The sequence below is a fragment of the Rhinatrema bivittatum genome, chromosome 1 (assembly GCF_901001135.1).
Source record: "Rhinatrema bivittatum chromosome 1, aRhiBiv1.1, whole genome shotgun sequence".
Taxonomy (NCBI): Eukaryota; Metazoa; Chordata; class Amphibia; order Gymnophiona; family Rhinatrematidae; genus Rhinatrema; species Rhinatrema bivittatum.
In genome coordinates this window covers 336,482,016-336,508,794 of record NC_042615.1, presented here as the reverse complement: position 1 = coordinate 336,508,794, position 26,779 = coordinate 336,482,016, and the positions used below count along the sequence as shown (strand labels likewise).

At 39.8% G+C, this 26,779-nt stretch overlaps 1 protein-coding gene across 1 annotated transcript in view; it reads right to left on the bottom strand.

Moving 5' to 3' along the window:
- Nucleotides 1-26,779, bottom strand: part of SLC4A4 (solute carrier family 4 member 4) — a 782,778-nt gene that overhangs the window by 656,916 nt on the left and 99,083 nt on the right. Inside the window, exon 4 of the mRNA XM_029598711.1 lies at nucleotides 1,458-1,531. Coding sequence (XP_029454571.1) covers nucleotides 1,458-1,531 — 74 coding nt within the window. The remainder of the gene's footprint in view (nucleotides 1-1,457; nucleotides 1,532-26,779) is intronic.

Here is a 26,779-nt window from a genome sequence, read left to right as displayed (position 1 = left end):
AAAAAGGTTTAAATTGCAGATGTGATAAGTAAGCTTGACATGCAGCCTTCTTCTGCTGTCATCTGAACTGCACTGGTGCCTTAAAAAAAAAAAAAAAAAAAAAGTGGTCTCATTACAACACCTCCCTGCAGCAGTTGCATCACATTCCAAGCCTGCAGCTCCCAGGAAATGCTGGGGGAAGTGAACTCATTACTTGCTTCCAAACCAGGGAAGCGATTTTCACTAGATGGCCTCTGAGCATGTAGATGCTTTTGTACACCCACAGACCTTGCAAGCCAAAATTCAAAAAGCAAATAATGAGGGTAGATTCCCTCTGAAAACTGGCCCCAAGGTACAGCAGCACAAAAAGCTTTTACACCTGCATGGGTGAAAAAATGAAAGCAAAACACCACAAGGTCGATATTCAAAAGCCATTTAGACAGATAACTGAAAAGCTATCCATCTAAATGGCTATCCGGCTATATTTAAAGCTGCATGCAGCTAAATTCTAGGCGAATGATTTATGCAACTGGAATTTAGCCACATAAATGGAGGGTATTCTGGGGCTGGCAGGAAGGGTTTCCAGGCAAGACAGAGTTAGCCACATAAATTATGCTGCTAATTCAGATATTCAGGGTTTGCCACTTAACTTATGTGGCTAACTTTGGTCAAACCGTGGGCTATCCTAAAGTTGGCCAGATATACTTATCCGACTAACTTTATGACAGCCAGGGATATTCAGCAGCATGGCCACACCTCTGAATATCCCTGTTACCTTAACTGGATAGCTATATCTGGCTAATTTAACTAGCCTTTTCATGGCTGAATATCGACAACCACATTTTTGTTTAGGAATCCAAAATGCACATACATTACTTATACACCCCCCTCACACACTACTCCAAATACATCCAAGGAACACCTCTTTTTAATCTAGCTAAAAAAACATAAGTGGGTGTGTTGTGAATGCCTATGCATATTTTTAGCTGCTCTGAAGGGGGGGGGGAGGAACAACTTTCAACCAGGCCTATCTGAGTAACTAGTTACCTTTAAAAACTGTGCTATATATAAAAGGGAAAAAACAAAAACAAAAGAAACAAAATCTGCTCTATTTCCTATTTAAAAAAGAACACTTCGCTCCTCCAGATCTTGAATGGCCTACTTTATATCAGCCTGCTGGCTTACAGATGAACATGATTGTCACCACTCTTACAATGATAGCACTAAACTTCTTTCAACTTTCAGGTTAATTCTCATCAAAAATTAAAAATCAAAAAAAAATTTTTTTAAAGGAAGTTGTAGGTGTCCTATTGGACAGTACTGAAAAGTTGTTTTCCATCACACCAGCAAATTCTTGAAAAGAAATTAATCTTAGCAAAAGAATACAAAAAAAAAAACAACTGAATCATGGGAAAAAAATGTGAAGGTTAGTTCATTTATTTCATCATCGCTGCCCTCTTGTCACAGATTGCTCTTACCTTCTACCTCTTCTTCATCACAGACGTGCTTTAGGAAGGAAGCCCCTCTGTCCAGCACCGCTTCATCCTCCATCCTGTAATAGTAAAGGAAAAAAGAACGCTCAGACCAGTCCTGGAGCGAGCCCCTAGAAATAGCCCTGTCCCAGGGCATGTTTGCCCGCACACTATCCTGCCTGCTATTGCTCAAGTCGTCCCGTCCTCCTCGGGTTCTCTGCTGCTCCTGCAGACAACTCGAACCACGTGGAGATTAAGCCAGTCCCCACATCGCCTGGAATCCTAACCTTATTAGTGCTGCTGACAGGGGGTAGGAAAGGTAATCCTACTCTGTTTTGATGTGGTGGCAGTTGTTAAGGGGAAAACAGAGTTTAATAAAAAAGGTGTAGTGTAATATTAAAAACAGCCTGTGGAAATCACACGCGCATACAGTACACACAGACAGTCTAAAAACCCACCAAAGGAGCTGCGGTTTACTCTGGCCTCCTCAGACATCTCTATTGAAGAGAGCAGCTTTGTGCCACATGCTAGGCTAACAAAAATCTGACATGAGGATTATCCACAGTCCAAGCTATACCACCACTCAGATTATCACAGTGCACTTTAATGTGTTAAACTGTAAAATGAGTAAAGAACGGTTTTGATTTTTTTTTTTTTTGGGGGGGTGGGAGGGTGTTAAACACATCCTTATGTCATCTAACTTTCCCACAGGTAAGTTTTCTCCCCAATACTGCAGGCTGTTTATGGATGTTCACTGGAAAAAAAAAATTGTACAGTAGATTGCTTAAAGCACTGTTGCCACCACAAATTTTACATTTTGAAATACTTTAGTCCAGAACTGAAACAAAACCATGTCATGCCTGATATTTTTTTTTCTCTAACTTCGGTGGAGGAATAAGGGTTACAAGGATTTTGACAGTTTTCAATTAGCAATTTTCACACCTCAGTTTGACCTCATTAGCTATGGTACTCTCCTTTTGCTCAAGAACAGCCTCATGGGGAAGGATTTCTAAAGCAAGGGTAGAAACTATAAAAAAAAATATATATATATATATATATATATATATATATATATTATACTCTCTCTACATATCTATGCATTAAAAAAAATCAAATCACAAAAGTCAATGAGGAATAAAATCACAGAAGGAGAAAAATAGGAAAGAACAGGCAAATAGATATTCAAAGGCTACTTTAGCAACACAGTAGTAGATGGATAAGAGCCTCTTGGCCTATGCAGACTGCCCTTTTGTCCATAACTGTATCACCACAGCCCTACTCCATCTCCAGCAAGATGCCTAGAGTTTTATGTCAGTATCTGGAGACCACCTGTGTCTATAGCAGAAGACTGCTACCATTCATCACAATCACACACACACACACGCCAAAGTCAACAAAAAGCAAACTGATCGAACAGCAGGAGAGCAAATTTGTTTAGCCGTATCAGAAGTTTTTTCATAGACAGCAGGATTAATCAGACGCACAAGTGGGGTGATGTCATTCAACAGCACCAGGATGAACAGCTCTCCCAGATCTCAGAATTAGTGTAAAAGTCTACGCATATATGCCCTCTCCTGCACACAGCAGTCCCCCACAGTCTGCTTAGCTTAAAAACATAAGTCCAACTCTTGGAGAGGTAGGTGGGTCTGTGTGATTAATCCAGTCATCTACAAAGAACATCTGTTACAGGTGAACAACTTTGCTTGCTCCGCTAACAAGCAGGATTTAATGTGCCATATCAGTGTTGCTCTGGTATCCGAGAAGTATTGTTCCAAATATTCAGAAGCAACTCTATCTAATAGTATGTGAGAGGTGAGGAATTTCTGTGTACAGATTCTCCAGTTCTGCTTGACTGAAGGCACTATCTTTATTTGCTGGCTGGTCCAGATATAATGCAAAGTAAACATATGAGGCAAGGACCAGGTTGCTGCTTTGCATAAGCTTTTATTTGATTTATATTTTGCCTTTCAGGCATTTCAAAGCAGATTAATTCAGGTACTATAGGTATTTCCCTATCCTCAAAAGGGAATACAATCTAATAGTTGGATGCATCAATTGGGGGGGGGGGGGGGTTTGCTGTGAATGGTCCTCTCCCCCCCCCAAAAAAAAACCCCAAACAAACCCCACTGCAGCTATATTGCTTTGTCTCCCAGTAAAACACTGCAGGGCAAAACAATGCAGCATCAGCCCTTTACATGCAATGGCAGCCTCCAATATTATGGGGCTGCCATCACCTTCAAGCAGGTGTGGGCAATTCCAATCCGCAAGGGCTGCAAACTGGTCAGGATTTCAGGATATCCCTAATGAATATGCATGGTTGCAATGTGCATATAACTAAAGCAGTATGCATGAAAATATCTCCAATACATATTCATTAGGGATAGTCTGAAAACCTGACCGGTCTGCGGCCCTTGAGGACTGGAATTACCCACCCCTGCCTTAAAGGGCCATGTTTGAGGAAAAAAAAAAAAAAAAAAAAGGAGGTGTGGGTGGGCATCAAAGCAGACCCTCTTCTTCACTCCGGGGCCACCATTCAAGGCAGCCCAGACATCCCAAGCTGAAAATAGAAATTAGGTGTTTGTGAAGCGACGGCCCCTCCCCAACCCTTTTAAAATAGGATAAGAGTCTCTCTCCCCCTGGACCTTACCCCAGGTCAGGTCAGCACCATTTTGAAAATGGATCCTATGATGATTTTTTTTTTTTTTGAGGTTGGGGGATATGGGAGGGGGTTTCTTCACTAGAACCCAAAGAGGCTTTCCAGTACAGCAGATTTGGTTAGAGGCTGTTAACCAGTTGACTAGCATACACTTTGCTACAGGCAAAGTGTATGCTAGTCAACTGGTTAACAACTGGTTGATTTGATTTGTATCAAGAAAGTCGGTATATAAAAGCCTTAATAAAAAAAAAAAAAAAAAACCCTAGACAGTTAGGATTGATGGAAATGAAGAGTTGGAGTAGTTTTTCTACGAGTCTCAGTCCTCCTTAGTTAGTAAGAGAGCTTGTTTGCAATGCAGCGTATGGAGAGCTCTCTTGCCATGTGAGCATGAATTTTTGGATAGAAGATAGTTTTGCCTATTTCCTGGTTCACATGAAAAATGGTATTCCACCTTTGGCAGAAATTTCAGATGAGACCTTAGGACTGTTATATTGTAATGAGACAGTGTAGGTTTCACAAGTTACTAGTGCTTGAAGTTCACTAATTCTTGAAGAAATGATTAAGAAAATAAATTTTCAAGTCCGATAAATTGGGACAGTTTGCCTACCACTTTTTTTTGGCCTCCAGTACCTTAGGTGTTCACAATGTCTTCATTCTTAACAATTCTTTTGGCATCATAATCCCAATGCTTTCTTGGTGCCTTTATGTTATAATGTTTACACAGTTTCTAATGGGTGAGCTCAGCCACTTATGTCTTTCTATATTCAGGCCTTCTGACATCAGCACATGACACCCAGCAACAAGATACGTAATCGTTTCCAGTTCTGTTTTGCAGAATCTGTATTTCTCCCTTTGCCACTCTAAAATGCTTGCTGTGATCCATCTTGTCCTTAGTCCATTGTCCTGTACTGCAATCATCACTCTCTCACCTTTAGGATTTAAGTTCACCTCTCCTTAGCCATTCTTGTATCAGGTTTTCATCCACATGTGGTTGCAGAAGTAAAATGTACCTCCCACGGTATGTGTTTTTCCCCCCAATTGTTTTTCTTTGTTTGCTGGTCCAATTGTTTAAAGAATGTTCTCTTGTTTTGTAAATTCTGTTGCTTCTTTCCCCTCATGCCCTGGTAGATTCTGATTCATTCCTTCTACTCGTCAAAACGATTGTCCAAGTTTGAAGATGGAGACCAGTTTCAGCCACTCATTCATTTTCCTTTTTGAGTTTTTGGATCTGTTGATTTTATATTTGTATTTATTTTCTCTCTCTCATTTATATACCGCTTAGGACGCAGCTCAAAGCTGTTTACAGGTATGTTTGAATGACTACTGTAGCTGCTCTATGTAAGTAATCTATAAGGCCCAAACAACCTCAGCTCCAGGGATGTACAATCTCAGCATATACAGATTCTTATTTGATGGGTGAAGGTGTTTTGTTCGTACATTCAACTATTTGAGATCTTTACTGGGCCAGTCTACTGTTCCAAAACTTAAAAGCGTGCAGGGATTGATTGATTGATAGCTTATCTTGTTCTGCGCTGCTGAAGTGCTTTTCAATATCAATTTCAGGCTCCCAAAGTATTGTTTGCTGACCTCTCTCAGTAACCTATGCTGGATTATTGCACCTTCTACTTACTCCTTCCTACTGATTTCTTTTATGTTATATTCTTCAGAGTAATGTTTTCAGTCTTACTTTATTTTCCTTTAAGGTGAGTTGTCTAAGCACATTTGTGCAGGCCAAGGGTCATCCTGATGTTGCTCAAAATTGATACACTAGATAAATGATCACAGGAAAAATAAAGCTTCAAATCATCTACAAAAAGGCAGGTATGTTGTTATCCGTGGATCATTACAATCTCTAGCAGGGTTTCCAACTTAGATTTTTAGGCCAGGCTGATCCAGGCCTGGAGTTTTACCCTCACTGTCTGCATGGAATAGTTATCTGGCATTTCTAGAGAAATCAACAGGAATGCCGGAACTACCAGTCCATGTAGGCAGTGGGGTAAAAACAGGATTCTATTAACCTGCCCTGAAAGTCTGGAGTTAGTTGGCAATCTTAGCCTCAAAATTAAGGCTAAATCCATAGTCCAAGGAGTTAATGAGTACTCCGTGGATTCACTGGCAGTGGTAAAGGGGAATCTCCCTGAAATATTCCTTGCTGGCCCTTGATGTTAGGAATGGCACACTGTCCATTTTCATAACAGATGTATGTAGTCTGCCAAATTTTCATGGTAAACTTAAGGTACTCCAATTCAAGGATTACTCTGTACATTTCAAGGCAATTTATTATCCAAGAGTATGATATAGTATCAAAAAGCTTTTTCATAGTCCATCTAAGCTATATTTAGTTTTCAACCTGACACCTGGGCATGATAGCTTTACTTGGCATCAGTATCAGCTGGTCTTTAGTGCCATATGTTCCTCTTTTGTTGCCTGTTTCCATGATCGTATAATTCCATCTGCATCTATTGCAGTGAACAGCTTGTAGATTGTAGGTAGGCACATTATTGGGTGGTAATTTTTGGGGATGTTATTTGGGTTTCCCTTAGCAGGAAGAATACTTCTCCTTCCAATTAGCTATTATAATGTTAATTCTGTCTGACCAATTAATTTTTGCAGTTTGTGAGGTGGTACTCTTTCAGGTCATGCCATAGTCTGGATGTTGCTTTTTCAATATTCTCCTGTGTGCTAGGTAGCCATTCTGCTTCTATATTATGTTCTATAGGATTCTCTTCTGTTTTGGCTTTGGTGATGATGGTCTAAAATGTTATTCTCTAATTTCTGTTTTCTTCATATTGCTGCAGCTTTTCTGCTTCTATTTTCAATTGTTACTGGAAATATATAAATTTAATGTTTCCTTCTGTTGGTACAGTACATTTTGCCTTGAGGTTTTAAATTTCTCTCAATTTTTACATCCTTCATCTTTTGACGTACTCCTCTACCAGTAAACTTGTGCATACAATGATCTTATTTTTTTCCTCTGTATGTCTTTTCCCAAGGAGAATTTATCTTTTTCCTTTTCTTTTGACCTTGTATCCTTGTTGGTAGGATTCTCACTTATGAGTTTCATGCACAATATTGAATGATTTATTTCTGTGATATCAATAGATAGTCCTTTTATGAAGATTATGGCCTTGCTTATTTATATCCTACCAATCCAAATGACTTATTCTCAGTAAGGCATATCAAAAAGAAAAATTATAGGTCATAGCTTATCCACATCAAATAAAAATAAGGAAAAATGAAACCAGTTAAAAAGTAGTACATCAGTGCTATCTTTTTTGGAAGAAAGGCTTGTTCAAGCAAAAGCCTTTACTTTCTTGCAAAAGGTTAAGTAACAGTTGATCTTAATTGTATTTTTTACTTTAGATGTCAGATTTATCTTGCACAATCTTTCTCTCCTAGACCCCAGCATACATATCTATTTCCACAGACCAGGAGCTCAACTGTTCCGTCTCCTGGTCTCTCTCTCCTGTCCTTCCTTACTCTGTATCCTGGCCTATCTTGCACTGTTTTCATTCTCATGTCTTGCACCAGTCTCAGCCTCTGGTATCTTATTTAGCTTCTCCAATTGATCTGTTCTGACACTTCTCTTATGGTGCATCTTGGTTGTTCTAATGCCTTTCTTCTGGTGCTCTATGGTTACTCAGTCACATCTCCAGCACTTTTCTCTAAATCTCCTCCTCCAGCCTTTATTTCTCTTTCTGCATCAGATCTTAATTGTTCTAGATATCACATAATGGCTTAGTGCTACCCTAACACCCATGCAAGTTTAACCCTGTGGCACTTGAGCATCCTGCCAAGTACTGCTCAGGCCCACTTACACATATGCTCCTTTACTGGCAACCTCCCACTGGTCTACTGGGTTCCCCTTGTCAATTCTAGGGATATTGAGACCCCACACAACCTAAGAGACATACAGTTTTTAGAAATGTACCTACAGACCAAATACAAAAATGTTGGGATCCTTAGTCACAGAACAGAGCTAACAAACTAAAGAGTTTATTAGCAAATAAGAACAGCAAACAGAAAAAGATTAGCAAACAGTAATCGGTAAAATAAGGACTCATATAGTTAATGCTAACTAGACAAATTTCACTGTACTTTTTAGTACTGGGGAGATTCAGAAAAAAAAAAAGGTTGTCATCCCAAGCATGTGTACTGCCCAGACAGGGCCTTGGCACAGATCTGATTCCTCTGCATTCCCAGCCAACACTGAGATCTGACAAGTTCTGGGCTGTGTCACTCTGGGGCTGGTAGTGTACTTTATTCAATTATTTTCTCCATCAGATCTTCATTCTCTCATGGTAATCTCTAGAAATGAGTTAATTTTGCACTCATCTTTACAGGAATGAACCTCACTCATAAGCCAGAGCATGTAGAGTCTGATCTCAAGTCTCTCAAATTTACTAATGCCCTTCTGAATACCTGCATTGCTTTATTTATTTTGTGTGATTTATATTACACATTTCTGTTACTTCAAAGAGGATCAAAATTGAGGTATTAATAGATTATGAGCTCTTTGGAGACAGGGAAATATCGAAATTTGTACCTAAGGCAAATATGCCAAAGAGCTTCCTTCTGGAGTTCATAGTGTTATATACACAGGAAACATGTACAGATCCGCCTGGAAGTTATTTTTAATCAGGCCAGTGCCACCCTCTACAATTGGTCTTCGATTTCATCGTTTGATAGGAGGATCTTCTCTTTCTCCATGCAATCCCCAGAATAGGTTGCTTGATACTGACACCTCTTTCATCAATGCTGTTCTTGTACTTTTCTCATTTACCACAATATCTGGTTTTCTTCCTTCAAGCTTTTTATCTGTTGGAAAAGGAATGTCCCACATAATCACAATGTCTTCATTTTCTACAGATCCTTCAAGGTTGTGAGCCCAGTGCTTCTCTGGTATAGTGATGTTATGTTTATACAATTTCCAGTGGTTGAGATATTACCTTATTAAGCCTTTCCATATACAGACCTTCTGACATCATGACTTATTTATTCATTTAAAATATTTATAACACGTCCTTCCATGGTCCAGGGCAGGGTACAATAAAACATATATAAAAGTTCAAATAAAATACAGAAATGAAATACATAGCTACAAACAGGTAGACAAAACCTAGCTATAAGTAGACAAAAGAAAGGACAAGCTACACGCAGTGTATTGCCTAGGTGATATTGAAAGCCAATTTGAAAATATAAAATTTTGAGGGCACGTTTGAAAAACATATGTTTTAGACTCCTTAGATGTGCCAGGAGAGAGTTCCAGACCATTGCAGCAGCAGTTGAAAAAGTCCTCTGCTTTGTTTCATCATAGAAGGTAGAAGAAAGTATATCAAGACTACCTTGATTGAAGGAGTGCAATGACCAGGATGAAATATAGAGCTTTAAGGAGGACATCCATCACAAGGCAACATTATTTAATAGGTTATGAACAGCGATTGCCAATTTGTATTGGATGCAGTAGGGAACCGGGAACCAATGCAAAGATTACAAAACAGATGTAATATGTTTGTGAATGGGTGTGTTAGTTAAGAGACAAGCAGCAGAATTTTGTAGGATTTGAAGTGGCCTTTGATTATAGGCCCGGAGACCTGTCAGCAATGAAATGCAGTAATCTAAGTTGAAAACATGAAAGACCGGCTGGAAATCAGTAGGCTCTAAGAAAGGTTGTATATGTTTAAGGACCAAACTTGACATCCAGCGATGAGATGCATAACCATTTTTACTTCAGCTTTACAGAATCTACATTTATCTGTTTTACCATTTTTTTTTCTATGCTAGTTGTCAACCATCTTGTCCATAATCTGCTATCAAGTGCTGCAATTATCACTCATCCTGTGATTTAAGCTCACTTCTCCTTGGCTCTTCCCAAGTCAGGTTTTGATCCACATAGTGTTTCTGAAGCAAATCCCTGTATTTCCCACCATATCTATGCTTTTGTCAATTTGTTTTCCTTCTTTGTTGATTATATCTTGTTTTACAAATTCCGTTGCTTCTTTCCCCTCATGGGCTGGTGGATTCTCACTCATTCCTTCCACTCGCCGAAATGATCGTCCAGGCTTAAGGACAGAGACCAATTTTGGCCATTTACATTCATGCTTCAGCACTTTTTTTTGATTGGGAACTGGTGATGCACTTAGGTATAAAGGAGTATAATGTGCAGTTTTATACGTAAAATCTATTTTTATAAGGCCCATACCACCTTCAACTCTTAGAATACATAGTCTCAGCATACAGGAAGTCCTCATACTTAAAACATTGTGTTCAGGAATTAATTGTGATTTAAGTCAAAACCAATTTTTCCATAGGAAACTGCTATAGTGTTTGATACCAAGACCAAAGCCATGACACCATTTTAACTAACAGAATTTACCACCAAAAATCTAAGTAACAAAACAAAAATACATAGCATAACTGACAGTCTTATGGATAATTTGCTTGATCTGCTTTCTTGAAGAAGGTAACCAGTGACGTTTGCAATGCTATTCTTTTTTTCATTGGGGATTTTTCCACGTGAAGCAGAGGCTTTTCACTGGTGCTGGCATTTTTTACAGATTTTTCACAGGAGACAGACTGGCTGGAAATTAAGAAGGAGAGAAAGAGAAACAAGGAATTGCAGAGCTGCTGGCATTTTTATTTAAACAGTTCATCCAGAGGTTAAAAACCATCAGACGCTTACAGGATAGTTTGTAGCATTTTTAAATAGCCTGGGCTTGAAGGACTGATTTCGGCAAAAGTGCCTCTTGTGTGCACAGTATCAGGAACAGGGTTTTAACAAGCTACCGTCTGCCCTGTGGTTCCTGCATATCGATTGGCCTGGGCATTGGATGCTAATGTCAATCGCTCAGCATCAGAATTCAAATTGCATGTTGCAGGTCTCACGGACATAAGTGCCGATTGTTGCAAGGCAGGTTTAAAAAAAAAAAGACAGACTTGTAACTGATTCTTATAGGTTACTTGATGGGTATGGAAAAGGAAAAAAGTTTTCTTGTTCTTACAACCAACTGTTTTAAGATTTTATCAGGCCAAATTATTATTCCAAAACTATGGGAGAGTGCAGGAATTTCAAGTTGACTGATAGCTTGTATCTTATTTTGCATTGTCAAGGTACTTTTCAAAATCAGTTTCAATCTCCTAAAGTATTCTTCCTTGCTCTTTTCTCTCAGCAGCTCTGATTTGCTACACCTTCATCCACCCTTAAATATTTATATACACCTTCCAGTTCAAGTTCTTTTATACTACAGAGTTCAGTCCAAGAGATGTTTTCAGTTTTGCTTAAATTTTCCCTCATAGAAAGTTGCCTTCGCACATTTTTCCAGGCCGAATGTCATCCTAATGTCATCTGAACAGTTCTTTACTACTCTTGAGTTGTTCCAAAGGAGGTGCAAAGAAGAAGATCAAAGGAAGTGCATCTATAAAGAGTTGGTGCATGTCTGCAGATCATTAGCGTCTCTAGAATTAAGATGAAATCCATAGCCAGTAGGGCTGAGTACTCAGTCGGTTCAGAACTAGGCAAAACGAGAGTAGTGAAAGAGAATCTCCTTGGATCTCTGTGGGAACAATCTAGTGTTCAGGATAGATACAATTACATATTCAGACATTTGTATACAGTAAGATTTGTATATGTTTTTATATTTGTTTTTCCTGAGAACTAGAACTGCTTCTCTGTTCTAAGGACTGAGATGGCCATTCTTGGTCTTGTGAAATTTGATGGATATTGTTATGCCCGACGGTTGCAGACGGCTGCGACCTCTCATGCTCACCTCTTTTTTCCCTGCACCGTCAATCCTAGGAAGAAAGGTAGCCTCCGCCAACCAATGCCAACCTCCCCAGTGGGCACTGCCAACTGCCATCTTGTATCCAGAATCACCTAAGGCGCGCGCACATGCGTGCAAGGGCCTCCGTTGTACACGACATGGGGGGGGAACCTTGGGGGCGTACTTAAGCTGACCGTCCTCTGCTACTACGAGTTAGCAAGGAGTTCCCTCATTGCTGAAATCGCGCCATTCTTGGACTTCCACTTCCAGATTCCTCTCTTGGCGTGTGGATGCTCTGGGTACCCACTCCTCCGGGGCCCTTCCGCATTCCTGGCTACCCGCTCCTCGGAGGGCCTTCTTGCCTTGGATATCTACCTGATCCACTTCTTGGGACACTCTCCTGGAACTACCACTTGTGAATACTTTACTACAGACTTCAACGATACTAGCTCTACTGAAGCTTTTCTGTGGTGTACCCCGTGCCACTACCGTTTCCTCTTCAGTAGAAGTTGTTCCAGTATACCCTGAGCTGCAGGGTATTGCCGCACCAGCTACAAGATCCACTTCCAGGTCCTGCACCTCAGCCTTCTCATCATCTACAGTACAGACATCCTCAGGTTACCCTGCTCTGCGGGCCACTACCGGATCTTCACATCAGTGGTATCACCTTGGGTATACCCTACTGCTCAGAACTGTACTTACTTGCATCCCCGCTCTGCGGGCTCTGCTTTTCCTTCCTTCATAATAAAGTCTCTATCATATAGCTGTGTTCTACGCTTCTGAGACCACGCCTACAGACGATGAGGCTCACAGGGCTCCTCCCTGTGGGCGGAGACCCCTCATCTCGGCCCAGGGTTTACATTCTTACAAAAACATAACAGATATATCCTCGTTAGGCAAACAAGAGCTGTTTAGGCAAAATATGCAGATGTATTTCAGGCAACCTACTGACAGGCCAATACAGTAAACTGCGCGGGAGAGCTGGCGCTCCGAGGCGAGCGCCCAGGTACCTCTCTCCTGGGTGCGCGATTCAGTATTTAAATTAGGGCCAGACGCTTAATTTTACGGGAGTTGTTGAACCCGCTGACAGCCATGGGTTCGGAACATGGACGCTGGCAAAATTCAGCATCCATTTTCCAACCCACAGGCAGATTTATTTATTTATTTTTTTTTTTAAAGAAGATTTTTTTTATTTTTGGGACCTCCAACTTAATTTCAGACGGCACCGGGCCGTGATATTAACTCCTGCCAAAGGCAGGAGTTAATGTCTGAGAGTAAAATGTGCAGCTTGAATCTGCGGCTGAATACCTAATAGGCTCATCAACATGCATTTGCATGTGATGAGCGCTAGTTTCAGGGGTGGGTGGGGGTTGGCAGTGCGTTTTCCACATGCTATTACTACCCCTTACTGTATAAGGGGTAATAGCGCCTGGAAAACGAGCAGCCAAACGAGGGCTAACTGTGCACTCAGCTGAGCGCACCGTTCTGTATTGGCCTGTGAGTAAGTTGTCTTGAAGCTTAAATACATAGAAGACATGTGCGTCATTGTTTATTACTGAATCAGGCCTTAAGGCTTTTTCTCATTTTTTTTTCCCAATATGTATAGAATAAACTATGGTGTAGTGCTCCTGGAAATGCATGTCATTTGTTTGCAGTCTGTATATCAATATCTTTCAAAAACATAGCCCTTGACAATGTGGAGTTCTGTTAAGGCTCTTTTTTTTTTTGCAGATTATTTCTGTAGCCTTATTTCCCATGTATGATGTATCATACATTTCACTGTCAGATACACATCTTGTGGAAGCGTGCCTCATTTGTGCTTATTGCAGTCTTGTAAAGCCAGTCTTGTAGTAGAATATCTGGTTCTTTAATTTTTTTTTATAGCATTAAACCACATTTACAGGATGCCAAGCAGTGTCCTCTCTTGTGCCAGTGTGAATCAAAAAGCCAACCACGCCCAGCACCTTCTGGCATGGAATGTTTGGGAGTGCCCAGATTGCTGAAGATGGAAGTGGGTTTCTCAATGGAGAGCCTGAACCCTTGGAGGAATACAAAAAAAAAAAAAAGTTGTTCATCTTGAGTAATGCAGAAATTACAAACAGAGGGCCTGATTTAGTAAGCATTTTCCCCAGACACAAAACTGAGAGAAAAGCTTTAGTAAATCAGGCCAAGTGTTTGTACTTTTGCTTTGTGCAATATCTCAATGTGGGCTATCTGCAGACAGCCAAGGAATATCTTCTTCTAACCAGGGTTCAATAAAATACTGAAAAGGTGAAATTTGCTATGAAAGAGTAAATTCGAGGGCAAGGAGTCATGAATGAAGTTACAGGGAGAAGGTTCAGAGGAAACATGAGAAAATATTACTTTATAGTGAGACAGATAGTAACAACCACAACTGTGACAGAACTTAAAACATTTTTGGGACAGACTCAAATAATGGTAAGGGCTGGTGAAGGGATAACAAGTAGAAGAAATAAGGGAGGGTCTTGAGTATTCTGTCAAAGCAATACACAGTCAGCAATACTAGATACCCTTGGAGCTGGACTCTATTTCTAAGCTCCCGGTCATGTTTAGAGGGTGGAAGGGTTACACTTGACAAGGAGATAGGAAACAGATAGGGGAAGCCTGAAGTAAAGTAATTTTGGACAACCAGATGTGCCCTTAAAATACCAACATTTCAATATTAGATAGTTAAGTACAAAAGATGTTCAATCAAAAGTCAGCATTTAGCCAGATATATTATAAGTTAACCTGTTAAGTGCTGACCTCGTTACATCTTATGAACTCCAGGAGGCAGCTCTTTAGTATAATGCAAGTATTAAAAAGGGCATTAGCAGTAAAATTTTAAAAATTGAAGTCATATTCAACATACCCTAGCTTACAAGTGAAATTCATTCCTGTCATGGTATGCATAAAAATTGACCTATCTGGCATCATTATCCCCAAGAAATCAATCTCTGGAGGTTAATATGGAAGTGTAGGCTCTTCTACAAATAGAGATGTGCATTCATTTAAAACAAATGCAAAAGAAAAATACAACAAATGAGGCCATTTTCAGTGCTGCAGCCCTCCAGCACCCTCTTGCCCTGCCACACAATTTAATCCAGACCCTGGGCCTCCCCTCCCAATGCCCCTCTAACTCCCACTCTCAGACCACAAAAATAAACCAGTCTAAGGCTCAGGCCTCCCCAGGTCAAATCCATATGGGAACTCCCATCCCAGCCCCCCACCTTTCCCCTTTCTCACAGACCTGATAAGATCCTTAAGAGCAGGAGTGCAGCCTACCTACCTCGGGCCCCAGAACTTTAACACTGGCACCATTCTTATTTTTGGGGGTAGTTCCCATTTAATTTTTTCTTCAATTTGGCAAACAAATCCAAAAGAAAGAAAACATTAAATGAACAGAAAAACAAAAAGAAAAATATAAACCAAAATGAAATCTATGGAGATGCACAGCCCTAGCCAAAAAAAAAAAGGAGCACACTTCAAAATAAGTGCATGTTTCATTTGCATAACTGATCAGAAGCACACCTCGATACATTTTTTAGGTTGGCTTCTTCTAACTGCTGTAAACACTGCTGGAGACAGTGCTTTAAACCATTTCCATGATCTGGTCTGTAACCGGTCAATGAAAGGAAAATTCCAGAATATCCTAGGGCTTTTTTTTTTTTTAAAGTGTGGTCAGACAGTGGATGAAAAGCACTCCAATAGTGACCAAATCCTCTGCGACAGCACTGCTCTCTGTCAAAATCTGAAAACAATGTTAGCCAACTCCAACAGTGTGTTCCAAAACTGGTCTGACTTTTTTTTTTTTTTTGGGGGGGGGGGGGGGGGGTGTTTGTTTGTTTTTTTTTTGTTGGTTTTTTTTTTTTACAGCAGAAAAGAACTTACAAACTGAATGAACATAGTTCTTAGTTTTCTGTGTTGAGCAAAATTGTTTTTTTAATACCATAGTTTCAACACAGAAATCAGGTATTTCATCTTACTCCTATTCCAGATATGCTTCCTCCTCATGAGTTTAACTTGGAGCTTTTGGATCATAGATCTCAAACCAATAGACAAATCATTGATACATCTTACTCGAATTTCAAATACTGTATGCTATTCAGAGTAAAGCTCCAGGATTATGAAGTATGTGGCTTTTTACCCAAGGAAAAGATCTTCTGATTCATTTTTTACTGCAGGGGTGAAGGGGGGGGATATTGAACAGTCCTGAAGGGGGGGGGGGGGGGCGCGCACGAGATGCCCAGTCACAGAAAAAAAAAATGGCTGCACTGTTGAGAGTCTTGATACCATGGAGGCACTGCAAGCTCAAGAGGGACAGAGCTACCAGAACCTAGGAACATCAATGCAAGCATGAAACAACTTTAGCCATGAGTCTCTTGGGTGGGCCAAGGAGAGGAGCTGCTTCTGCTGTGGCGGACCTGGGGGGAGAGCCACTTATACTATGGCAGAACCGGACATGGGAGTGGCCACTGCGGTGTTCCACAGCTCACAAAGAGCTGCCACCCTCAGAGGAGTTCCTGCTGCTGCTGGGTTCCTACCCAGAAGAGAGATCACAGCTGTTGCCTGCCAGGGGAAGAGAAATGGTGAGGTAGGGGAGGGGGAATGGGCAGAGGGGCCAGAGAATGAGAAGGTGGGGAAGGGAGAATAAAAGCAAAAAGTGTAATATTTTATTTAGATTTATTTAATAAAGTAAAATAAACAAATTGAAACAGAGACTCTCAGGGAGAGTCAAGCAGAAGAGAGGGAGCACAGGGAAGAGGATGTGGGGGGCAGGATGCTGGGATGTGAGTGTAAGCGGATGATTGAAAGGGAGTAATTGGGAAAAGTGAAGGATGATGGAGAGGAAGTGACAAGATGCAAGAGCCATAATATGTCAGTTTGGGGAATGTTGTTTGTTTCTAGCTCTTCATATTAGCACTGCATGCAGAGTGGCTTCTTGAGGTTTCCATTCCAGTTTGTGTCACCTCATATGTAATTTGTGGTCTTTTATTCTGTATTTGGTGATGTCAGATCTGTATGTGTGACTGAGGTAAGGTATTTTACTAGTATGTAGGGATTTGTATCAGTCTTGTGTTGCATTCTCAGTCTCAATAGGACATGCACTGGTTGTGCACTGCTACCTTTTCATAGATAGTGCTATTGCTGTTTGAGTTCTTAGAGTTAGTGTTGCCATGGTATGCTATACAAGTGTTGAGTATTTTTTTTTCAGGTTTTGCATTTTACAATGAACCTGGTAGTAAGGGAGTTTGTATTTTTGAGATAGCATATAAAAAAAAAAAGATATTCTGATGCCGAGTTGTATTTGAAATAACCTACTTCTGCTCTGCATTCAATGTTTGGGAATGGGGGAGGGCTGCAGGTTCCTGTGGATGCAGAGTATATGTTTACATTTAGCCTCGTGATAAGCACATGTTCAGTATGTCATGCATGTAAACATTATCTGTCAGATAGGTCCCAGCAGAAAAAAAGTTGAGAACCACTGGTCCAGATTATGTATTTATTTAATGGCTTTTATATTCCGACAACCGTTTGCACATCGTATCGGTTTACAATAAACAGTAACATTTACATAGAACAATTGTTGCGACATTAACAGGAGAGAAATTAAATACAGCGGTCAGGGGGTAAGAAAGGGTTAAGAGGATAGCATTAACATATTGGGGTTGGATTATGTACAAATGATAGCATATAAATGTTGTTAGGAGGGAAATGAATAAATAAGGCATTCAGAAACTAACAACTATGTATAAAAGTTAATATATATATAATTACCAGCTGGTAATTAACTCAGATGGCCTGTGGGCAATGCAAAGATAGGGGTTTTGAAAAGCCATGTTTTTAAATTTCTTTTTGAATGTCTGTGTTGATGGTTCTATGCGGAGGTCAGGGGGCATGGCGTTCCAGAGTGATGGCCCTGCTATTGAGAAAGCTTGATTTCTTGTCGAGTAGAGGTGTGTGAGTTTGGGAGAGGGTGTGGGGATTGTTCCTTGGCAAGCAGATCTGGTGGGTCTGTTGGAAGAATGGAAGCGTAGAGAGAGTCTTGTAGCCAGAGTGTGTCTTCATTGAATAGTGGTTTTTTTTTTTTTTGTTTTTGTTTTGTTTTGGTTTCTTTTTTTTTTTTTTTTTTTTTTTTTTTTTTTTTTTTTTAGAGTGGGGGTAATGTGGTCTCTCTTCTGTGTGTTAGTGACAATTCTAGCTGTGGCATTCTGTAGTAGTTGTAGAGGTTTGATGGTGGAGGCTGGGAGGCCTAAGATGAGGGCGTTGCAATAATCAATTTTATGACGCGCATCCACAGCGCCTTATGCTATAAGGGGATTAGCACGTACAAAATGCGCATCCAACCCCCAGCAAAACTAATAGTGCTCACCACATGCAAATGCATGTTGATGAGGCTATTAGTTATTCTTCCCAGATTTTTATTTTTTTTTTTAAAGTGTTCCCAGCCTGCACATTTTTACACATAGAAATTAATGCGTACCCAGAGCAGGCATTAATTTCTGAGCAGCCTAAAAAGTTCACAGAAAAGCAGAAAATACTGCTTTTCTATGCATCCTCCGACTTAATATCATGGCGATATTCAGTCGGAGGAACCAAAACATTTAAAAAGAAATAAAGTGTGTGAAGATTGTCAGGTTAGGAAAAGGGATGTTCAATTAACGAGCATCCATTTTCCTAACCTGCTGTTAGCCATCTCTCCTTGGCAGTGCAACCCATCATTTAAATATTTAATTTCATGCCCAGGACAGGTGCTAGGCACGTGTTAGGAAAGCAGGGGCTAGACACTGTGCATCTGTTTTCCGCACTGAATTTTTGCATCAGTCCCAGAGCGACATTTTAAAAAAGTCAATAGAGTCTTCAGAAAGCTAAAATGCTAAACCCCCAGTCTCTCCATTAAGCCTCTGACAATAACAAGCTTTGTTCTCAGTTGTTTCCTTAAAGACAGCAAACAGCATAAATGTCTTGTGTAATATTACAAATCTAATACAACACCGTAACTCGTTCAGCATTTAAGGACGCCAAAGAGGGAATGAACCAAAATCCAGCCCTCATTCCTTCTTTCATGCATGGTTTCCTTATGATTGCAAATCTGCAGATCACTATTTACTTATTTTACAATATTTCCTCAAATGCTACAGTGAAAAAGCATTTCTAGTAGTACACATCTGACAAAAAAAAAAAAACTGCAATCCAAACGAACAGGGAACTTCTCTCCAGAGGCTTGTGGAGGCTCCAAATCCACCTCTTCTTCCTGCAGTGGAAAGAGTTGTGCAGTAGATAATGGCTAATTAATGAGAACTACTGCAGGGTGCTTTGCTGCTCCCTGAAGACTGATGAGGTTCATATGGGCAAAGGAGTGGAAGAGATTTGGGTCTTATGGTATCCTCAGGGAGGGCTGGTCTGAAGTGTATTCCTGCCAAGCCTTATTTATTTAAATGATTTTAATATACCACGTATACACACACACACACACACAAAGTGGAGCTAAACGGTTTAAAAAAAGATTAACACATACATAATAAAAACAGAAGAGTTAACAATTAAAAGGATATAAGTTACAATCAACAGAAATTGAGATAGAATAAAGATGGATTTGAGTATAAGAACATGCCATACTGGGTCAGACCAAAGGTCCATCAAGCCCAGCATCCTGTTTCCAACAGTGGCCAATCCAGGCCATAAGAAGCTGGCAAGTACCCAAAAACTAAGTCTATTCCATGTTACCACTGCTAATAATAGCAGTGGCTATTCTCTAAGTCTACTTAATAGCACGTAATGGACTTCTCCAAGAACTTATCCAATCCTTTTTTAAACACAGCTATACTAACTACACTAACCACAGCCTCTGTCAACAAATTCCAGAGTTTAATTGTGCGTTGAGTAAAAAAGAATTTTCTCCGATTAGTTTTAAATGTGCCTCATGCTAACTTCATGGAGTGCCCCCTAGTCTATTATCCGAAAGAGTAAATAACAAATTCACATCTACCCGTTCTAGACCTCTCATGATTTTAAACACCTTTATCATATTCCCCCTCAGCCGTCTCTTCTCCAAGCTGAAAAATCCTAACCTCTTTAGTCTTTCCTCATAGGGGAGCTGTTCCATTCCCTTTATCACTTTGGTAGCCCTTCTCTGTACCTTCTCCATCGCAATTATATCTTTTTTGAGATGCGGTGACCAGAATTGTACACAGTATTCAAGGTGTGGTCTCACCATGGAGCGATACAGAGGCATTATGATATTTTCCGTTTTATTCACCATTCCCTTTCTAATAATTCCCAACATTCTGTTTGCTTTTTTGACTGCCGCAGCACACTGAACCAGCACACTGAACCGACTATTTCAATGTGTTATCCACTATGACGCCTAGATCTCTTTCTTGGGTTATAGCACCTAATATGGAACCCAACACTGAACTATAGCATGGGTTATTTTACCCTATATGCATCACCTTGCACTTATCCACATTAAATTTCATCTGCCATTTGGATGCCCAATTTTCCAGTCTCACAAGGTCTTCCTGCAATTTATCACAATTTGCTTGTGATTTAATTACTCTGAACAATTTTGGGTCATCTGCAAATTTCATTATCTCACTAGTCGTATTTCTTTCCAGATCATTTATAAATATATTGAAAAGTAAGGGTCCCAATACAGATCCCTGAAGCACTCCACTGTCCACTCCCTTCCACTGAGAAAAGTGTCCATTTAAACCTACTCTGTTTCCTGTCTTTTAGCCAGTTTGCAATCCACAAAAGGACATCGCCACCTATCCCATGACTTTTCCTAGAAGCTTTTCTCATGAGGAACTTTGTCAAACGTCTTCTGAAAATCCAAGTATACTACATCTACTGGTTCACCTTTATCCACGTGTTTATTAACTCCTTCAAAAAAGTGAAGCAGATTTGCCTTGGGTAAAGCCATGCTGACTTTGTTCCATTAAACCATGTCTTTCTATATGTTCTGTGATTTTGATGTTTAGAACACTTTCCACTATTTTTCCTGGCACCGAAGTCAGGCTAACTGGTCTGTAGTTTCCCAGATCGCCCCTGGAGCCCTTTTTAAATATTGGGGTTACATTTGCTATCCTCCAGTCTTCAGGTACAATGGATGATTTTAAGGATAGTTTACAAATTTTTACTAATAGGTCTCAAATTTCATTTTTTAGTTCCTTCAGAACTCTGGGGTGTATACCATCTGGTCCAGGTGATTTACTACTCTTCAGTTTGTCAATCAGGTCTACCACATCTTCTAGGTTCACCGTGATTTGATTCAGTCCATCTGAATCATTACCCATGAAAACCTTCTCCATTACGGGTACCTCCCCAACATCCTCTTCAGTAAACACCGAAGCAAAGAAATCATTTAATCTTTCTGCGATGGCCTTCTCTGCTCTAAATGCCCCTTTAACCCCTCGATCATCTAATGGTCCAACTGACTCCCTTACAGGCTTTCTACTTCGGATATATTTTAAAAAGTTTTTACTGTGAGTTTTTGCCTCTACAGCCAACTTCTTTTCAAATTCTCTCTTAGCCTGTCTTATCAATGTCTTACATTTAACTTGCCAACGTTTATGCTTTATCCTATTTTCTTCTGTTGGATCCTTCTTCCAATTTTTGAATGAAGATCTTTTGGCTAAAATAGCTTCTTTCACCTCCCCTTTTAACCATGCCGGTAATAGTTTTGCCTTCTTTCCACCTTTCTTAATGTGTGGAATACATCTAGACTGCTTCTAGAATGGTATTTTTTTTTTTTTTTTTTTTTTTTTAACAATGACCACGCCTCTTGGACATTTTTTACTTTTGTAGCTGCTCCTTTCAGTTTGTTTTAACAATTTTTCTCATTTTATCAAAGTTTCCCTTTTGAAAGTTTAGCACGAGAGCCGTGGATTTGCACACTGTTCCTCTTCCAGTCATTAAATCAAATTTGATCATATTATGATCACTATTGCCAAGCGGCCCCATCACCGTTACCTCTCTCACCAAGTCCTGTGCTCCACTGAGAATTAGATCTAAAATTGCTCCCTCTCTCGTTGGTTCCTGAACCAATTGCTCCATAAAGCTATCATTTATTCTATCCAGGAACGTTATCTCTCTAGCATGTCCTGATGATACATTTACCCAGTCAATATTGGGGTAATTGAAGCCTCCCATTATTACTGCACTACCAATTTGGTTAGCTTCCCTAATTTCTCTTAGCAATTCACCCTCCGTCTCACCATCTTGACCAGGTGGACGATAGTATACTTCTATCACTACAGTCTTCCCCGACATACAAGGGATTTCTACCCATATTCAATTTTGTATTTAGTCTCATGCAGGATGTTTATCCTGTTGGACTCTATGCCATCCCGGACATAAAGCACCACACCTCCTCCCGGGTGCTCCTCTCTGTCATTGCGATATAATTTGTACCCTGGTATAGCACTGTCCCATTGGTTATCCTCTTTTCACCATGTCTCTGATATGCCAATTAAGTCTGTCTCATCATTCACTGCTATACATTCTAATTCTCCCATCTTAATTCTTAGACTTCTAGCATTAGCATACAAACAAAAAAAACTTTGAAATGTTTGTATTTTCATTCTGCTTTTTAATTGATAGTTAGAATTTTTTTAGCTCAGGTGAGTTTTTAGTTACAGGCACTTGGACTACTTTTCTAATTATTGGAACCTCACTGTCAGGATGCCCTAATTCTAATGCATCATTAGTATCCTTTGAAGATACCTCTCTCCGACCCATGCGCTTCTGAGCGACTGTCTGCTTTCCCCTTTGTTCTAGTTTAAAAAAGCTGCTCTCTCCTTTTTAAAGGTTAGCGCCAGCAGTCTGGTTCCACCCTGGTTAAGGTGGAGCCCATCCCTTCGGAAGAGACTCCCCCTTCCCCAAAAGGTTCCCCAATTCCTAACAAAACAATCCCTCTTCCTTGCACCATCATCTCATCCACGCATTGAGACTCCGGAGCTCTGCCTGCCTCTGGTGACCTGCGCGTGGAACAGGGAGCATTTCAGAGAATGCTACCTTGGAGGTTCTGGATTTAAGCTTTCTACCTAAAAGCCTAAATTTGGCTTCCAGAACCTCCCTCCCACATTTTCCTATCTTGTTGGTGCCCACATGTACCACGACAGCCGGCTCCTCCCCAGCACTGACTAAAATCCTATCTAGGTGACACGTGAGGTCCGCCACCTTCGCACCAGGGAGGCATGTTACCAGGCGATCCTCACGCCCACCAGCCACCCAGCTATCTACATTCCTAATAATCGAATCACCAACTATGACGGCCGACCTAACCCTTTCCTCCTGGGCAGTAGGTCTTGGGGAGATATCCTTAGTACAAAAGGACAATGCATCACCTGGAGAGCAGGTCCTTGCCTGCAGCACCTGGTTGATGCTCTCCCATCATGAGACCTTCTTCCTCCAAGGCAGCACCAGGGCTGCCAGTCTTTGCATAGTATGATTTTCTGCTGAGATTAAATTTGTGGTTTATAGTATTTAAGCCTTAATGATAATTCTTAAAAAAAAAAAAAAAGAACCCCACAAATGTAATGGCAAAAAAAGACCATATGGTCTATTTATATATGCCCATACACCCAACTAATTTATCTTAAAAATTTCCATCACTCCCTCAGATTCCTTGCATTTCTACCATACTTTCTTGAATTCAGATATTGTTTTTGTCTCCATCACCTTCACTGCGAGGCTGTTACATACATCCACTTCCCTCTCTATAAAGAAATATTTCCTAAGACTACTCCTGAATCTACTTTCAGTCTCATCTCAAGGCCCTTCTAGAGTCTCTTGTGTATGGAAACCTTGGAGAAACTTAATGTCTATCATATCTCCCTTATCTTATTTATTATTTAAGGCTTTTATATACAGACTTTCTTGATATGAATCAAATCTTGCCTCTTCTATAGGGTATACATGTTTAGATCTTTAATTCTGTCCCCATATCCTTTAGAACAAAGACCACTGCCCATTTTAGTAGCCATTCTCTGGAGAGACTCCAACTGATTTACATCCTTTTGAAGATGTGGTCTACAGAAATGTACACAGTATTCCCAAGGAGGTCTCACTAGAGACCTGTACGGGGGGCAATATTGCATCACTTTTTTTGCTGACCATTCCTCTCACAATGCAGCCAAGCATTTTCTGGCTTTTGTTATTGCTTTATCTACCTGTCTGGACACCTTAAGAACATCAGATACAATCTCCCCTCCCCCCAGATTCTGCTCTTATGTCATGCTTAGTAGAATTTCACCCCCTATACTGTCTCTCTCCCTTGGGTTTTTCATCCTAAATGCATAACTCTGCATTCTTAGCATTACATCTTAGCTGCCAGACTTTAGAACACTCGAGTTTTGCTAGATCCCTCCTATTTTCAATGCCTTCCTGGCTATCTACCCTGTAGCAGATTTTGCCATTGTCCGCAAAAAGGCAAACCTTTCCAGTCAAAAACATTAAAAGAACCAGTCCAAGGACAGATCCCTGAACCACACTACTAGTAACACTCCCCTCATCATTTGCTTTCTGTCTGCAGATCATGCAGTCTATTTTCAAACAAATACATTATATGGCAATATTTTCTAGACTACACTTAAGAGTATTGTATATAGCCTTGGTGCGAGTCTTCTAAAATGAAATTATTGCAACTATTTTTTTTTTAACGCTTTGCCTCTTACTAGGATGCAGTCTCAGATCCTGCTTCCCTGTATGCCACACCACTTCAAGGTTTCTGACAGCACTCTGAACTTGACACCGGATTTGTTGTTTCCTATCACTATCAATAGCTGTAGAGGGGCCTGCAGTTTTTTAAAACATGAGGCTGATTTGACTCAGACCTCTACTATTCTAGGATGAAAGCCAGCCTTACATGGTTTAGTTCACTGCATGCTATTGGAACCTGTATCTCAATCTGGCCCTTAGTAACAGAGTACTGACAGGTTCTGGCTACAAAAAAAAGGTAAAAAGGTCATTACTGAAAAGTTTGTCTACAGCCCACTCTCATTTTAGAAATAGAGTCTTGGTTAACATGAGTTATGTCCTTATGCATCCATCCCGCTGAAGATGAAGTTGTGAGATTTACCAATTTTTATTCCATTAATTCCAAAATGTTCAAAACTGATAACATTAAAATTAACAAAATAAAACAGTAAATACCAAATTTTAAAAACAAAACATTAGAAACATATGTATACTAATAAGCTTGATTAAACAAAGCTGCTTTTACTTTTTCAAAATTTCAAATATCCTGCTCACAACATACTTCATAAGGTAAGAAATTCCACAATTGTGGTGCAACTATTGAAAATGCTTTATTCCTTGTTTCCTGGAACTTAAATGAGAAATTGTGGGAACCACTAACAAATTTTGGTTCTGAGACCTCAAAAAAACATAAGTATATTTTGAAAGCCTCAGCTTTAAACAAAAATCTTCTTTGAAAAGAGTTTTCTGAATCAAAGTCTTTAAATGTAATCCTTTCAGCCATTGGACGCCAATCCAATTCCTTTTAAAAAAAAAAAAAAAAAAAAAGGAGGTAATTAGTACACCATAAGAACATATGAAATTGCCATGCTGGGTCAGACCACGGGTCCATCAAGCCCAGCATCCTGTTTCCAACAGAGGCCAAACCAGGCCACAAGAACCTGGCAATTACCCAAACACTAAGATCCCATGCTACTGATGCAATTAATAGCAGTGGCTATTCCCTAAGTAAACTTGATTAATAGCCATTAATGGACTTCTCCTCCAAGTTAATCCGTGAATTGCTTTAACAGCCACATTCTGAACTAAATCAAGAACATGGATAAGATATTTGGATAAACCTAAACACAGTGAATTGCAATAATCCAGATTACTAAAGACTGATGACAGAACTAGAGTACAAAAATCCTAAAGTGATACATATTAGCGCAAAGGGTAAACCAAACGAAGTCGGAGAGGAGATTTTTGCAACCTTTTTAATTTGAGATTTTAACGTTAGATGAGAATCCAAGAGCACACCTAAATTTCGCACTTCTTCCTTTAATACTATTAGCACACCATCAAAAACATTTGGTTTCCTTAATACTGTTCCAAATCTTCCTAACCAAAGAATCAGTTTTACTACAATTCAAAACTAGTTTATTCATCACCATCCATGGACTTAGTTATATTCATTCCCTTAAAAAAAATTTTCAACTGGAAAAGTATTTGCTTCACAACTTGGAACATAAAATTGCATATTGTCAGCATAAAATCTGAAGAAAATAAAAGCTGCCCTAAAGAACGCATTTATATATTAAAAATTGCTGCTGATAAAGCGGAACCTTGAGGTACTCCTACTGGATGCCAAAACCTCTCTGATCTATCTTTTTAAAAAACTGTTTTCTTTTTGACAAACAGTATTGAAACTACTTCAATACTACATTTCCTATCTCTATACTCCTAAAATTTTTAGTCTTGATACAATGGTCAATCATATCGAAAGCAGATGAAATATCTTATTGAACTAGCACTCCAGTTTTTGATTATTCCAAGACCTGTTTAATATCATTCACCAACGACAGAAGTAAGGTTTCAGTTCCTCTATTGTGACAAATCATACTGCTCTGTCTCTAACTATCCTCCAGAAAGTCATCAAGCTGGATTAATACCCATTTTTCTAGAATCTTACTCAAAGAACAAAGATTCAAAATCGGGTAATAATTTGACAAAGATGTTGATTCAGAAGGAATTAAAGATTGGCCTAATTATAGCTTCTTTTAACACAACAGGCACTTTACCCTATAACAGAGACAAGTTTATTTTCATTAGCATAGCACCTGTATGTTTATTATATTTTTAATTACATAAAAAGGACAATGATCTAGTGCTACATTAGTTGTCTGAATTTGAGTAACAATATTCAGCCTTTTCTTGGTCAAAGGAATAAA